Source organism: Aspergillus multicolor (assembly GCF_047715735.1).
Source record: "Aspergillus multicolor strain CBS 133.54 unplaced genomic scaffold BDW74scaffold_13, whole genome shotgun sequence".
Classification (NCBI taxonomy): Eukaryota; Fungi; Ascomycota; class Eurotiomycetes; order Eurotiales; family Aspergillaceae; genus Aspergillus; species Aspergillus multicolor.
In genome coordinates, this window is record NW_027395964.1 from 752,308 (window position 1) to 767,571 (window position 15,264).

Genomic DNA, 15,264 nt, shown 5'->3' on the forward strand with positions numbered 1-15,264 from the left:
CTCCCCGGCAACCGAGTAGCCTCTGCCCATCTTTATGCACATCACCTTCGATGACGGTCTAGAATTATGCGCTGAACCTTTTTACCCAGACCCACCTGCCTTCCAATCACTCATTGGGTAGGTAGGGCCTGGGCAGGTTCGGTATCCAGGTATACCTAATTATGCGTTCATAAACAAAGACTTCAAAGGGCTCGAGCTTTGTCTCAGCAGCCTCGTGGCTTGGAACCTTGGGAATTGCAAAGACGTATCTAAGTATCTGCTGAAAGCAGAGCAAAGCTTCACCGCAGCTTACGTACGACTAATAGAGTAATAACGAGAAATATTATACCTACCTAGGCTGCATGTCTGAAGTCCTTCAGGTCCTGATATCATGTCCACTGCGAAAGAAATCTAATCGAGAAGGTTTGAACAATTCCCAAGCAGTGCCGTACGCAGTGGACTTTATCATTCGCACCTGGAGAACTGGTCTTAGTAACTAGTTGAAAGAGGTTGTTATCAACGCTCCGGGGCGCCGGAGCCCCTTACATGGTTTGCTCTAAACTCTACCCTAAGGCAAGCCCGAGGGTGGTCATTCTCCGAGGTTTCACGGGGATTGCCTTCAAGTACCAACATCCTGTCCGGAACTGCACGAAGCCGAAGGGGTACCGCGAGATGAAATATTAAAGAACCTTTAGCACCAATGCAATAGGTTTGAAAAGGGAAACCAGCCTTGCTATATATACAAAATACATAACCCCATCCCTTCATTGCTGCAAAGCAGTGAGAAACGCCTCGGAGTCTACATTGCCGTGTTAGCCAGCCATGAACAATTTGGAAACATCCAAGCTAGAAGCACTAAAGTGGAGTGCATACCTTCTTCCGTCACAAAGTCAAACTGAAGCCACTTCTCCCTCTTCCACCACAGATCCGACGCTGAAGATGAGGCCCCGGAGGCCCGCGATGCACGCGACTCGTGGGACGTAGTGGTGGTGGTACTTTCCACTGAATTCCGCCGAGGCAGGAGGTTCGAGGTCATGCTATGCCGCCGGGTACCTGGGATTGGGAGTCTGATCTTTGTTTTACCTTCACGCTTCGGAGAGGAGAAGTCTGAAACTGGTGGTGGGAGTGGGAGTGAGAATGGGTAATCACAGGGAGTAGTTGATACGGCAACTCACTAGGGATATCGATGAATCGGGCTGAATGCAATGGTCCACGGTGCGAGCCGAAGTAAAGTATAGATAGGGCGCCTGTTGGATCTTGAAGAACGCGAACAGTCTCCTGGAAGCAGTGGCCTTCAGGTAATGTGCTCGAATGGATGAGTTTGACATCTCCGCAGAAGAGGACGGCTCGGCGGAGAAGTATGTTCTGAAATCGTTCAAAGTCTACCGCGGAGCTGTGAGACCTACCGTTTCATGAGTCAGAGCGACATCTCAGCGTACCTTGTTTATTACTGCAGACACATATGGGTGCAACGTGCAGGATATCCGTCAACCCATTGTCGGATATCTCAATCCGATGGGATCCCATAAAGCCGATGGAAAGCGGATTTGCTGCGGCTAACGAGTGGCGACTGTACATCAGGTATGGCATCATGGAGTCCTTGACCTTCTTTGAAGGATTGTCGCGATCAAGTGAGTGGACGATTTTGACTCCAGACTCGTTGTTGGAGCCCTCGATCACATCGCGCCTGCTGGACCGGGGATCAAGGAACGCAATTACAGTACAGGTTACCGGCGGATGCACGTAGCTTCCCCTGTGATTTGGGTCTGGAAATAGACTGTGATATATCAGCCAGTCGCTTGGAATACTCAAATGGGCTGCATGTCGAGCTACGTACACCTGGACTGGATGTTCAGCGAGCAATTGGGGAGGGCTGCTGGATCGGCGACGACAAGTTGAAGCGGCTGAGACTGGAGACTGAGGTGAGTCGGAATCAAATGACCATGTCCGGGTCATGGGTGAGCCAGTATGTCTCATAGTCACCCGTGCTGGTGGTAGTTGTCGGGGAGAAAGCGAATTGTCAGGAGACGAGATACTGTGAGGTGGCGTTGAAGGAGGGGGGTCCGGCTCGGGGTCAATCTCCAGTTGCCCTAATGTGAAGTCAATTCGCGGAGAAGGGCCATCAAGCGGGTGCATGATGCGAAACTGCAACCGTTTCTTGAACAGATCCCAGTCCTCTGCTGCATTATTCAACGCATTGGTGGCCCTCTCAATGGAACTTGGTCGCTGCCGGCCAGGAACAACGACATGCTCGTATCCGACTTTGTCCAGCGCTTCTTGTACCTCGTCTCCTATCTGGTCCAACAGCCCGATCACGGGGGCGATAATGGTAGTGTCGCTGTCGATACTGTCGCTTGTGTCAGAACGTTTGAGTGGGCTGATGCGTTCTGGGGATGGCGTCGGCTGTCTCCCGATGGTATCAAGACGGGTGGCTAGAGATTCTAATCTGCCTGTGAGCACTTGGATACGTTGTAATATGGCATCGCTCTTGGATTGTGGAATAACATCGTTCTCCGGTATAGCATTCAGGGCAGGGATGGGTTCGAGCAAATGGGACAGACGGTGGCGGTGGATTCTGGAGCGATATTTGGCATCAAAGGCATCGGCTTCGTTGGGGCCACAACGGCGAAGAATCAATGAGACCTGTGCGCTCATTGCCCTTCAGTAGGCGAGAGTTGTCAGCCAGTCAGTCAGTCAGTCCTCTCCCAACTTTTGAAACAATGCCCAAGTCTACCCACCTGACTGCTCTTAGGATCTCCACGTGCTCCGTTCTTATCTGTCGCGTGTCTTCTCGATTGTTGACGCTAAGTCTGAGATTTGCAAAGTGAATATGGCCTTCGAGGTGCGCTCTCAGCAGCTCAGCCTCCGCGCGCTCGAGAGGCCAGGAGACCGTATCCCAGGCACTTGAGAGTCGGTCCTGGAAGCTCCGTCGCGTGCCGGCCTCCCTGGTCAGGGATTTGTGCTTGTTGATAAAGCTGGCGCATTGTTTAATTGTCTGTTGGTAGCCATCTCCCAGGTCCAGGTCTTCGCCGGGATACTTCTTAGCAATGGCTTGCAAATCCTCCAGCGTAGCTCTGACGAGGTTGAACTCATTTTTGAAGGAAGCAAAGTCGGATCTTGCGCCTCCTGGTCCGTCTTTGAGGCTGGTGTAGATCGCCCAGACAATCTTGGCCCCTTGAATAATGTCCCCTACACCAACGTCCATGATGACGGGGAGGGGAACGAGGACACGTATCAATTGGTTATATGGGCAAGGAAGAAGCAATGAGAAGGGGAACGGAATAAAGACGATGAGATACGAAGATGCAAGATGAGGAAGTGATAGCCCAAGCTGTGGAGTCGCAGGGAGCAGCGAGACAGGCCACCCAAATCGGGAGCCGCATCACGCCCCCCTGCTTCGAACAGGTGGCAGCCTTGAGATTGCGTGGGCCCGGCTGCGATGATTGAGAAAGGTCGGCAGCAGAGACTGAGTAGTAGTGATGCTAAATCCGAGGCCTGCGTGATCCTTCCTAGCGTGCGCACAGCCCGAGTGGCGCCTGCCTAGTGCCCTAAGAACCCAATCGGAGCAGCCACGGCAACAACGTGGGTAGAGTAGTCGCTCTTACTGTTTTGATTGTGATATGGAGTCTCTGTTCGTCTCCTCTCCTCAATTCTTATGATGCGCTCTTGCGCACACTGTTCCCGTTCCTTTTCCTGCTCCTGTTCCTAACTACAGGTTCCTCTTCGTGAGCCGCACCGATCTGTCACCGTCCACCATGTGGATCCGGATAGCATGGATGATCCTTGATTAAGGAAGAATCCTCCTTATGGACTGCGACGAAGTGATAGACCGGGCAAAGGCGGCCAAGGTGCGAAGCCACCCTGCTCGTGTTTGTCTTGGTACGGCCCCCGAGGCGCCTTCAGCCTCGCACCGGGAAATGCCCGGGTACGCGGCCCTTATGAGCAGGTCATGTCTCGCGCGCGTTCTCTGGGCTGGTCAATGTTTTTGGTCGTGTTCTATCTGCCGCTCTATGCGACTCGCAGGTCACAATCATGTCGGTGGTGCCTTTCCTTACGCTGCACCTCAATCCCTGGAGGAATTATGAGAACTTTCAGCACCATACGGTAAGAACAATCTCTCCTTCTACAATCCTCTTCTGACAGAGTCTAGCCGGCCCAGCGACATGAGTATATGATTGGTCGGCTAGAAAATGCCAGGCGACGCGAATGGATCTGGGTCGTCCTTGTCGCCGGCATTGGCTTCTTCACGGATGCCTATGCAGTAAGCACACCTTTCCCCATGACAGTCAGTTGCTGACGCGGCAGATTTTCTCCGTCAACATCGTCGTTCCTATGCTTGGCTATGTTTACTGGCCACATGAGGATGGAATGCCCCAGCGCTTCAGCGTGGCCCTGAGCATTGCCACGCTCGGCGGCGCCATGGTGGGCCAGGTTCTGTTTGGAGTGGCCGCCGACATCTGGGGCCGACGTAAGATGTATGGACTCGAGCTGGTCGTGCTCATCTTCACTACCCTTGGCGTGGCATTATCCTCTACCGGGGCCGAGTCGTCCATGTCTATTGTCGGACTCTTGATCTTCTGGCGGTTCTTCATGGGGATCGGGCTCGGCGGCGATTACCCCTTGTCCGCTGTGATATGCTCTGAGTACGTATTTTAGCCCTTACACAGGGCCACTGCTAATTGAGCAGGTTCGCTCCCACGCGTATTCGAGGCCGAATGCTAGCGGCCGTGTTCTTCTGCCAGTCGCTAGGCTCACTGTCGGCCAATCTAGTCGCCCTGATTGCAGTCGCCGGGTTCCGGAATCAGCTCTTGAAGGATGCCTCTGGCCAGGAGTGTACAGGGGCGTGTGCGCGGGATGTTGACCGCATCTGGCGTCTCATCGTTGGACTCGGTGCGGTGCCGGCATTCATCGCCCTGTGGTTCCGACTGACCATCATTGAGTCACCTCGATATACGGCCGAGGTCACCCAGAACAGCTTGCAAGCAGCCGCCGACGTATCCTCCTTCTATCGATCGGATGAAGTGATCCCTCCTCCAGCAATGAGCCAGATTACCCACGAGATGCACATCTCCCCAACCACCTCGATGCCAGATTCGTATCCCTCAAGTGTCAACTCTAGCCAGTCTTCCACTTCGCAGGAGGTTACACGCACCGTCGACCTCAGCACTTTTTGGACAGCGTTCAAGGACTTTGCTGCCAGGCCCAAACCCTTTCGAGTTCTGATGGCAACCTGCCTGTGCTGGTTCTTCTTGGACCTTCCCTTCTACGGGCTGGGCCTAATCAGCCCTCAGGTAATCCATACCATCTGGCCCGGCAGAGATGAGAACGCCGACGTAACGATATATGAATCCCTCATGCAGAACTCTTACCAGAGTATGGTGGTCGTTTCATCTGGGGCGGTCCTGGGAAATCTCATTGCCATCTTCACCATTGACCGGCTCGGGCGGCGCAATATTCAACTCAACGGTTTCTTCTGGCTGTTCATACTGAATGTTGTTATTGGAGCCACCTTCCGGGTTCTTGGTGGTAAAGACAGCTCATCGGCGCTGGTGGTTCTATACATTCTGTGTCAAATCTTCTTCAACTTTGGTGGGTTCATTCACATTCCCCAGCTCAGTGCAGGATTGACTCGCAGACCTCTCAACAGGACCAAATACTACGACATATATTGTATACCACTCTCCTCACCCCACTGTGGCCTCTTCTAACAGCCTATCCCTAGCTCCCAGTAGAGCTCTTTCCCACGCGCTTCCGCGCCACATGTCACGGTCTAGCAGCGGCCGCGGGAAAGCTCGGCTCGGTCATCGCTCAAGTTTGGATATCTTACGTAGACTACGGGTATGGGTCATATCAGGATGATCCTCCAGAGAACGACCCTGTGAATTGGCTGGGATTCTCTTTGCTCTGGTAAGCTTCCACTTTGTAAGGCTGATGGGATCCTCCTAACAACGAGACAGTCTCTCTGCGTTCATGCTTCTCGGCCTACTCGTCACATATCTCTTGATTCCAGATGTTAAGGACTCAGATGGCAAGATCAAGTCCCTTGAGAAGCTGGCTGATGATTTGTTGTCGGATACGGGAACTTTGGTTGGCTGTCGTGGAAGGGGGTCGCTTCCTAATGGCAATGTTTGAGTGGGTTAAGTAGATCGGTCTATTGCTTAGATAGCACGTCTGCATATCTTTTATACTAATTCAAATCTTGATGGATGTTGGGAGCGCAACAAAATCAGGCTTGCTGTATAGGCAGGCAAAGCAGGTCAGGTGACTTGCGTAGCCCTTACTCGCAGGTACTTGTTTACCTAGCTAGAGACTTGGTACGTCCTATCCGTCTACCTATCGCGCTATGTAGCAGGCAGTTTATTTTACAGTGGCATCGATATACTCGAGAGGGCTTTTGCCATTTTCCACGCAACGACCTCCTGGTGTACTGGTACGCTATTTAGCGGTTGATACATTCCTTTCGTTTTCTTGCACCCTTGGCTATGGTAGTTGCTTAAATATACAAGAGCCTAAAATTGCCCGAGCTCTCGGAGATTCAGCTATAGTCGAACCCCAGGCTACTCATCCGTAAAAGCAGTGAGCTCTAGTCAGCTTCCTTCAATGAGAGGTCTCCGTAGTCCAGTTAGTGGGATCTTGTTTGTTTTCCCTTATCGCGGGCATTTGCACGCTACGCCCGGGCGCTTTGCGCCAAGTACTGCTCCACCTGCACTAATCATAAACCTTACACCATCCAGGAACATCCTAGCCAGGTACACCTTAGCTTCCTGCACCTAGTACTGTCGATCTGCCAAAACAGGGTTCACGGTGCGCCCTGGAAGCCCCGCCACAGGGAATTTCCCAACGCCAACCTTCTCCCAACCTCGCAAGCTTTTCTTCAATGTTCTTTCTCGTGGTTCCTCCTTTCCACGCCACATCCGCCTGCCACTGAGTTTACATACTTACACTGCTATACCTAGGTATCAGGTACACAACCATGCTGTCTACCACACGATTAGCGGCGCTCGCGGCCTTCGCAGCATCAACAGCAGCGCAAACATGCTACAACCCCGACCGCACGACCTCCTCAAACAGCGTCCCCTGCACCTCCTCAAACGAAACATTCTGCTGCGGGTCCAACGCAATCTGTATTTCGTCGGGGTATTGTCTTTCTGTGACCGCGCAACCATACACCCTGTATCGCGGCTCCTGCACTGACTCGGGGTGGGGTGACTTTTGCGCTTATTATTGTGGTGCGTTTACTTCTTTCCCATTCCCCTCTACCACCCATAGAAAAGAGAAGGAGACTGATTATGAAGCAGTAAACTATCGAACAGCCACGAACGCGCCGATCGTCAGCGTCGGAACAAACGACGACGGCCGCGCGATTTACTGCTGTGGAGGCCAGAGCTCGAACTCGAGTTCGTCGTGTGAGAACGGGGATGACCCGTTTGTGCTGGAGGACGGGGAAATGATTTTTGGGGTCGCGGCGCTGGCGGATGCTACCAGTGACTCTAATGCGAACTCTACCGCTTCGGACTCGGGTTCAGACTCGAATTCAGGTGGAGCAGATGGTGGCCAAGACGGTTCTGGATCGAGTTCGGAGTCGAACTGCAGTAATAATGATGTCGCGATTGGGGCTGGTGTTGGTGTTCCGCTTGGTGTGCTTGCACTGTCAGCAGTGGCGTGGGCGCTATTAGAACGCAGAAAGAGACTGAAGCCTGCTGGCACTGGAGATGTCTATGCCTCCGGGGCTGGTGACACGGGTATACCAGTCCAAACTCAGCAGGTTTATGTTCCCCCGCCGCAGAAAGGACATCCGACGGAGTTGGATGCTGTGGGTAAGGCGAGGATTTCGGAGATTATGGGGAGTGAGGGGGATAACTGGTTGAGCGGAATTTGAGAGGAAATTTGACGGGATGAGTGAAGGGCTACGCATCGGATAGGTTGAAGAGAACGCCCGGGCTACGAGCTGTGGGTTAATACCTACCCAGGCAGTTGGGTACCATGATAGTGATGTTTTGTACGTAAAATAACCACGGGGCCATACCTAGGTAGCTAGATACCCTCTATACCAGACTATGCACTGGTACCAATGTCTATATCCATATGGGTCACACCTACCTAAGGTAAGCCTGGTCTCTATACCATACAACTCACACCTATCCCGTGACTCCATGCTCCGAGCATCGAATTCAACAAAGCCTCAACCACTATAACAGGCAGACCTACCGCTCAATCCCACCCATCCTCTGCCTCGGATCCTCGGTCTCCTCATCAGCATCCCGATTCTCAACAAGCTGCGGCCCCTCGCTAAGACTCTTCAGCACGGTAGGATTACTGGCGGTCAAGTCATCCAATATACCAAGCTCATCGGCACAGAACCACCCGGGAAGAATATAGACGCGGAACGGAATCATTGCAATAACGAGGATCGGGAAGCCTAGAACCGTTAGCATGAGTGGTCCAAGAGATTGGAATAAGACGAGATGAGGACCACGAACCAACCGCAGCAATCGTCTGCGAAATCGCAACACAAGCAGCGACCGGCAGAATCTCACAAAGTAGATAAAGGACAATTTTCCTCCTCTTCACTTGTGTCAGTTTCTCACCACTCGGGACGAACCTCTTCTCCCGTACTAGAAAGATCGCCTTCTTAACCATCCCGTTACTCTCAATAGACCCCCACCCCACAATGAAGAATACACCAGCGAATACAGCGGCGGGCATCGTGTGCAATAGGATTAGCAGGGGACCCGTCATTGTTCCAATGATAGCCAACCCCATGAGGAAGTGCGAGACGCGCTGCTCGATCACGGCGGTTGCTTTTGTGACGGCGTGTCTGATTTCGGGTTCTTCGGTTATGTCGGCGCCATCCTCGGAAGGGGAGGTTGTTAGGATGTGGAGGTCTGTTTCGTAGATTGTTAGGGAGTCGGTATGGACTGGGGCCTGAACTCGTCAGCAAATCCATATTTTATTGAAAAGAAAATGGAAGAGTATGTCTGGTCTGCGTACCTGCGGAACAAGCCCATTCGGCATCGGAACCCCCGTAATCCCCGCGATGAAAGTCGTGCATCCAAGCAGAAAAAAGTCCCAATGGAAGCCAGCTGGCTTCTTCAGCGGGAAATGGCGCGCTTGGGCTGTTAGACTGCTGACGTTCTATAACAACCTGTTAGTATTAACCCCCTAGGGTACCTTGGAAGGTGTACACATACGTGATCATAATAAAACAACAACATAACCAGAAACCCAAACGGCAGCGCAGCGAATACCCATTTCACCTCCAGCTCCCAGAAATGGATCAACCAGCCGCGCGGCTGTGTTGGGTAGAATGCTTTCGTGATGGGGACCATGGAGATATGCGCTTGCTTCATTGGTCCGGGGAAGTGTGCGAAGCCCACCCAGAAGAGGGTTCCGATCTGGAGCCCGTTAGATTTGATGATATGGGGTAAATGGAAAGAGGGGTTGAAACAGGGGGACGCACAACGTAAGCGTAATCAGCGAGTAACCCCCAAAACCAGGGCTTGCAGATCGTGCTGGACCCGATCCATTCGAGACCGTAGATTGTCAGGAAATAGAGCACTGCAATCAGGCTGCTCAAAAAGCCCGCCGTTGGGCCGTAGAATGTGAACTCGTTGGTGAGTTCCTCTACCCCCTTAACTACAACCATATCAGCACTTAAACACATCCAGCAACGGAGAGAGGAGAAAACATACTGCAATAAATAATCCCAACATACATCCCAAAACTCTCACTCGAAAAATCCGTCACATACCGCATATAATCACAGAGATTACACAAAGCGACAATCCAATGGAAGATCGCGCCCCAGATGGCCGTCCAGCACATGAAGTTCGCATAAATGGAGACATCGTACTGCGCGACAATGTCGTAGATTGTGTAGTTGAACAGTGAAATCAACCCGGTGATTCCGACGATGGTAAGAGGCTGCGCTGCGAAAATACTAAATATCAATGCAGCCAGGGCAGACGAGAACAGGGATTCGTTGATCCCGTAGAAACTTCCTGTGCGCCGCGTCATGTCGAGGGTGTATGCTATTGCTGGGAGGAGGCTGTGATTTCAGTGTTAGTGATTGGGAGAAGGAAGTAAGGACGGGTGACGCACTTGACGAAATACATCCGGATCGTACTGGCTATAGTCCGGTAGGTGAAGGCGTCGGTGATGTCGCTCCAGTAGTAGGGGAGGCGTCGGCGAACGTCGTGGTACATGCCCCGTCCTGGACGGAGGGCACGGAAGCTTCGCCATCCTGTGGAAGGATAGGCATATGAGGTGGTGGACTTCTCTCGGGATATGAGAGGGGAGTCTTTTGGAGAGGTTGAGGAGGACATGGTTGGGAACTGTGGGTGGAGGACTTGGTGCAGGGTAAATGAGAGATTTGGAGGGATTGGACAGGATTTTATAGTTAGAACATCATGGACGCAAATGTAGTGGTCTTGGTATGGACCCTAGCCAAACGAGACAACGGTTTCTTACGAGGGATGTTGTCAGTGGGTTCAGGGTTTGTAGTTAACCGTGGGAGTGGCGAGGGATTGTGTAGTTGATATAGAGTGCACATATGTTCCAGTGTCTATAGAGCCCATAGGTATTCTGTTGGCTGAAGCTTGCAACATGCACTCTGATCCCCCACCAGCCCTAACCCTCCCAATTACCTTCATATATCAATATTGAACTGTATCTAACCTCATGGCTAATCAACTGATCTTGATGACGTCTTTCTACCCTGTGTATCTAACGCTGAGTCAGCCTCTCTGCCCGGGCAGATTTTCGTCTTGGCTGAGGTGGAGCCCTTCTCACTTTATTTCATCCTCAACTCCTTCCCAAGAGTACTGGGTATCCACTGTGTGTCAGAAATGCAAGATATCGTATCTATACATACCTATGCATCATGGTTTCTTCTCTACCGCCGCTGGCTGTAGAGCTGTGCGACATCCTACACAATCCAGTCTTCCCTGCACAGCTTGCCTCGGCTATTCAAGGCAGCCCGAATGACAAGGTCCTGTATCTGAGGATAGAGGCTTCGTTGACTACCGATGCTCGCTCAACTTCGGGTAATGAGAAACTACAGCTGGTGAGTTTTTAACAGTTGAATACTGGGCTCAGCTGACCTGTTAGGGCTGCATCAACCTACGCAATGGAACGCTTGTGCCGGCTCAGTCGCTAACGCCGGAGTGTACTCCAGACCCAGGGGTAAGAAGGCATCAGATACCCAAATATCAGAATATTAGCTAATCTGAAATAGGAGAATGAAGGAGAAGTAGAAGCAGGGTCAGACTCAACCTTCCACTTTACACGAGATGATCATGACCCCCGACCATGTAAACGACACAAGACAGTCAGCGGGCTGCGACTGCCGCACTCTTCCTCTTCACAAACGAGCAAACCACATGTATCACAGCATAATCAAGCAATAGATGGAAGTGCACCCGACAACCCCTCGAAATCCATCCGCCAAGTCCACAGCGACACGCGCTTCCCACAGCGCGCAAAACCAGGACAGGGCCTTGAGCCGCCGGTCCTGGAACCAACGTCCTCGGATAAATTGATCTCGGGGATATGGCGGCAGGTGTATTCGTCTGTTCAGATGAGTCGGGATTTCTCGGTCGGGCTTCCCTACCTACCCTTGTGCCGTCTACAGGAGCTGAAAGCTAACATATGTAGAACGTGAAACCAACAATCAACATCCGCTCAGGCGCAAGTCTTGAACTCTTCAAATCTGTCAACGCTCTTTGCTTACAGTACTATAACCGCAGCCAGTCTTCTCGTGCATTGGAGATGATCGTGCAAGCATTCTGGGTAGAATGCTTCGAAGCACGGACTGCTGTCTTACGCTACGAGAAGCCTATCCTATCAAAGACCGAAGCGCGCATGATCGCCGTCCGAGAAGCATGCATTGTGCTAAACTGGAAGGAGAAAGACTTGCGAAATAGAATGTACGCCCCGTCGCCCCTACCACCTACTCCCCCAAACCCTTAACAGTATGACTGACTTAGATTGCAGGGCCATCTGGCGTGGCTACAAAGAAATAAAAGACTACGGCGGCTGGGCCGCGCTCGTCTTCGCCAGCGCAGGCGTATACCGATTCTGCAAGTACCGCAACGAATTCGGCGAGGGGCTCTTCTCGCGTCTCCGGCATATCCGTTCGAGTCTGGAGATCGCGGCTGATACATTGCATCCGGGGTGGAGGGATCTATTGCAGGTGATTCAGCAGGATACGCCGGCTGTGTACACGGGCCATCCGCATGAGTGGGTTACGAGTCCCGAAGGACTGGGGATATCGCTTGCGTCAACGTATGAGTATTTGAACTTGCCGGGTGGGTTTCAGTACGAATTCATCGACGACTGTGTTCTTGATGAGAAGGTCTTTGGGCGTGACGACCCGCGCCGCGTTCCGGAACTGGATGAGGAGATTTGTCCTGTCTGCCATGAGAAACAGTCTGATGATACTAGGGGGAACCAGTGTTTGTGTTTTCCTGCGCTATTTGGCGGAATCAGGTCTCCAGCGCCGGTTCAGATTTTTCGTACGACGAATGGGAAGAACAATGGCGTTGTTGCGCGTTGTGTAAGCCTCCGCCCCCCTCTCTTTCCCTTCATCAGAAGATGTCTAATGACTGGTGTAGCCCTTCGACCGCGGCACCGCCATCGGCGAATTCACTGGTCTCATCACAAATGGAATCACAGGTGTGGACGTGATGATCGGCGGCTCCAAAGAACGACCATACCAGATCTACCAAGGCGCAATGGGCAACTTCACGCGGTTCATCAACCACAGTTGTCGACCGAATAGCCAGTTCCAGCGGTTCTATTGGAGAGGGAAAGAGAGAATCATTGTTGTTTCTAGGGGTGTAGCTGCCGGAAGTGAAATCACGGTCGATTACTCGGAGGGGTACTGGAGGAGTTTGGAGAAGAGGTGTCTTTGTGGGGAGGGGTGTTGTCGGTTTAAGGATAAGGCGGGGGGGGGTGGGCAGGGGCGATGATTGTGTGAGGTAGTTGGTAGTCATGGCAGTTGCTGTCCGATTATTAGTTGGGCGTTTGCGTGCTGGGACGTTATTATACCTCTTACGTAGGTAAGTGACTAAATGGATGTGGAATAACAGCCCTGGCAAAGTGAGAACCGTGTTGCTTCGGAGCTTCCGTCATCTCCACCTCGGTTATATAGATTTCGAGGTTGATGTCCAGCTCAGCGATGCTATACAGGTAGGGGCAATCCAGATTCCAATATCGTCAGCGGCCGCATTGTACCGTACTTCGGTAGGTCAGTAGGTACAGATGATATTCTTCAAACTTTAGCCCACTGCCCTAAGGCAGAAGCCAAGGAGAGGGAAAAAAAAAGGGGGGGGGGGGGGGGGGGGGGGGGGGGGGGGAGGCCAAGAAAAGCACCTGCACTACTGCTCAACCGCGTGGACAGCCGGCGGACGCTTATAATGGTCCTACCAGTCCCAGTCAAACTTAATATTCAAATACCCCGTGAGCTGCACAAGGTCAAACTGCACGTTCGTCCAGCCCACATCCTCCGCCGTACATCCCTCCAGGGGCACCAGCCAATCATCTTCGTCTTCAACTTGGTCTCTGTCGTTGTGTTCCGATCCACTACCTGATTCCCCCTTCGTCTTCGCCTCCGGCGGCTCCCACTCAGCATAAACAAGACGCACGTGCGCCGTAGAATCCACCAAGTGGTCAATCGTCGGCGCCCTCAAAACGGATTCCAAACACTCCTGATCTACCATGATGTAAAACCGATAGCGGCCCGCTTCCGCCCGCGGCAGAACATCCATCGAGAGACCCGGATTCTCCGCCCCAAACGCAGCGGGGATCCAATACTGCATGAAATGCGCACGGAGCGTCGCGGTCGCCGCGCCAACAAACGAAAAATCCTCGATAACCGTGGGCGCAAACGAGTCCAGGAGGTCGAGACCATTGTTCATCTCTAGGAGTTCCGTGACGCATGCATACAGCCGCGCCATGAAGGTTTCCTAGTCTGCGTCGCTTTCGTACGTACAGCGGTAAATGACGTAGCCCCATTTGCTGAATCCGTCGGCTTCCAGGAGGCGCTCGAGCGTGTCGGCCGAGTTATCTGCTGTTGGCGTGTCGGGGGTTCGCTTGGACATGACAGGTTCCCCGTCGACGAACGTGGGGAGGGCGCGGCCCATTCTGGGTGTGGCTGAGGTTGAGAATCTCGCGGGGCCCCTGGAGGGTTCCAGTTGGAACGCTGGAGGGGGTGGTGTACAGAGTGCAAGTAGGCGTATAACATGGCGGTGGAAGGGAGCTTTTACGCAGGCGACGGCAGAAAATGGTATATGTAATGGGTTTTGCGTCGCTTGGGTCCGAAGAGCAATCCTTGCCTTCACTTCAGCATACAGTGTTGAGTGCAGTTTATTCCATGGGTGGTGTTGCGAGCGAGAGAGATGGGGGAAGAGGAAAGTTTCAAGAGGGGGATCGACATCGACTACATATCTTCCGAATCCTAACCTGGTCATGCGAATGGCACAGCCCTAACTGCCATATTCTTGACTTATCAACCCCTGCATGCGTAAGCATTATCCATCGTATTTAGACGCTCTACAATATCCAAAACATTGATTTACGGTATCTGCCCTAACTAAAGTCAAGCAGCAACACTCGCGCACATAGAATACGCAATCTGTAAAGCAAATTAGTTTAACCTAATCGCCGGATTCCACGTGTATAGCTGTGCAAAGGTAACCCTGTATGTTCTCTTAATCGTAGCACACGAGTTACCGCTTATAGCAAAGTGATATTATTATAGTTTAACGCAATGCCTAGTTAAGTTGGGTTGCTGGGTCCAGACGTTGCTGTCGTGGTTGTAGTGACGAGATCGGCCCCTTGACGCAGTACTCGTAGCCTAGCAGTCGAATTGAGCAGCTGTGATGCCATACTTGCTCCTGATGGACGGGCAGCTGTCGCCGCCCTGCACGGTGTAAAACAGCTCGCATCCTAAGACTACCATACACCCGTCTGGGTGGGGCCCATGGAGGACGTTGACGATGTTTGCGTAGCGGATTTGGTGCTCGAGGTTGGTGGTACAGTCTCCCTCGATAGCGAGGTGTTCCAGGCGTGAAGTTGGGCGAGTGAGATTTTGAAGATGTCAAGGAGATTATCGCAGGTCATCCCGACGTTTAGTAGGCTAGGTTCATGGGTAATGATTACAGGTTTAGACACTACCTACCGAGCAAAAGACTACGAGCGCCAAGACCATTACCCTTCTTGTTCTAGTAGGTGAGCAATGCCGCTTTAAAGTCGCGCGGCCCGGGTGAGCAAGGTGAGTGGGAA

The 15,264-nt window shown here is 52.3% G+C and overlaps 6 protein-coding genes across 6 annotated transcripts; 3 read left to right on the forward strand and 3 right to left on the reverse strand.

The window, feature by feature from the left end:
* Positions 1-743: 743 nt before the first annotated feature.
* BDW74DRAFT_178584 (uncharacterized protein) lies at positions 744-3,184 on the reverse strand (the record flags this gene model as incomplete). Its single annotated transcript, XM_073729241.1, has 6 exons — positions 744-778; positions 853-1,092; positions 1,155-1,361; positions 1,419-1,756; positions 1,817-2,638; positions 2,718-3,184. The coding sequence occupies 6 exons, from the start codon at positions 3,182-3,184 to the stop codon at positions 744-746; spliced, it is 2,109 nt and encodes a 702-aa protein (XP_073583745.1).
* An 827-nt stretch (positions 3,185-4,011) lies between these two features.
* On the forward strand, positions 4,012-6,165 carry BDW74DRAFT_185459 (uncharacterized protein; the record flags this gene model as incomplete). The annotated part of the gene is made up of 7 exons (XM_073731043.1): positions 4,012-4,083; positions 4,130-4,240; positions 4,285-4,622; positions 4,667-5,568; positions 5,627-5,649; positions 5,702-5,886; positions 5,937-6,165. The coding sequence occupies 7 exons, from the start codon at positions 4,012-4,014 to the stop codon at positions 6,109-6,111; spliced, it is 1,806 nt and encodes a 601-aa protein (XP_073583746.1). The 3' UTR covers positions 6,112-6,165.
* Positions 6,166-6,896: 731 nt separating this feature from the next.
* Positions 6,897-8,095, forward strand: BDW74DRAFT_153981 (uncharacterized protein). The gene is made up of 2 exons (XM_073724602.1): positions 6,897-7,208; positions 7,278-8,095. Exons 1-2 carry the CDS (start codon positions 6,953-6,955, stop codon positions 7,856-7,858), a joined length of 837 nt encoding a protein of 278 aa, XP_073583747.1. The 5' UTR covers positions 6,897-6,952; the 3' UTR covers positions 7,859-8,095.
* Positions 8,096-8,183: 88 nt separating this feature from the next.
* On the reverse strand, positions 8,184-10,304 carry BDW74DRAFT_168148 (anion exchange family protein; the record flags this gene model as incomplete). Its single annotated transcript, XM_073726783.1, has 7 exons — positions 8,184-8,398; positions 8,460-8,904; positions 8,971-9,114; positions 9,171-9,374; positions 9,440-9,615; positions 9,672-10,027; positions 10,081-10,304. 7 exons carry the CDS (start codon positions 10,302-10,304, stop codon positions 8,184-8,186), a joined length of 1,764 nt encoding a protein of 587 aa, XP_073583748.1.
* A 557-nt stretch (positions 10,305-10,861) lies between these two features.
* On the forward strand, positions 10,862-12,950 carry BDW74DRAFT_178588 (SET domain-containing protein; the record flags this gene model as incomplete). The annotated part of the gene is made up of 6 exons (XM_073729242.1): positions 10,862-11,044; positions 11,089-11,163; positions 11,216-11,575; positions 11,635-11,906; positions 11,974-12,535; positions 12,594-12,950. The coding sequence occupies 6 exons, from the start codon at positions 10,862-10,864 to the stop codon at positions 12,948-12,950; spliced, it is 1,809 nt and encodes a 602-aa protein (XP_073583749.1).
* Positions 12,951-13,371: 421 nt separating this feature from the next.
* On the reverse strand, positions 13,372-14,123 carry BDW74DRAFT_185462 (uncharacterized protein; the record flags this gene model as incomplete). The annotated part of the gene is made up of 2 exons (XM_073731044.1): positions 13,372-13,946; positions 13,986-14,123. The coding sequence occupies 2 exons, from the start codon at positions 14,121-14,123 to the stop codon at positions 13,404-13,406; spliced, it is 681 nt and encodes a 226-aa protein (XP_073583750.1). The 3' UTR covers positions 13,372-13,403.
* Between the last annotated feature and the right edge of the window lie 1,141 nt (positions 14,124-15,264).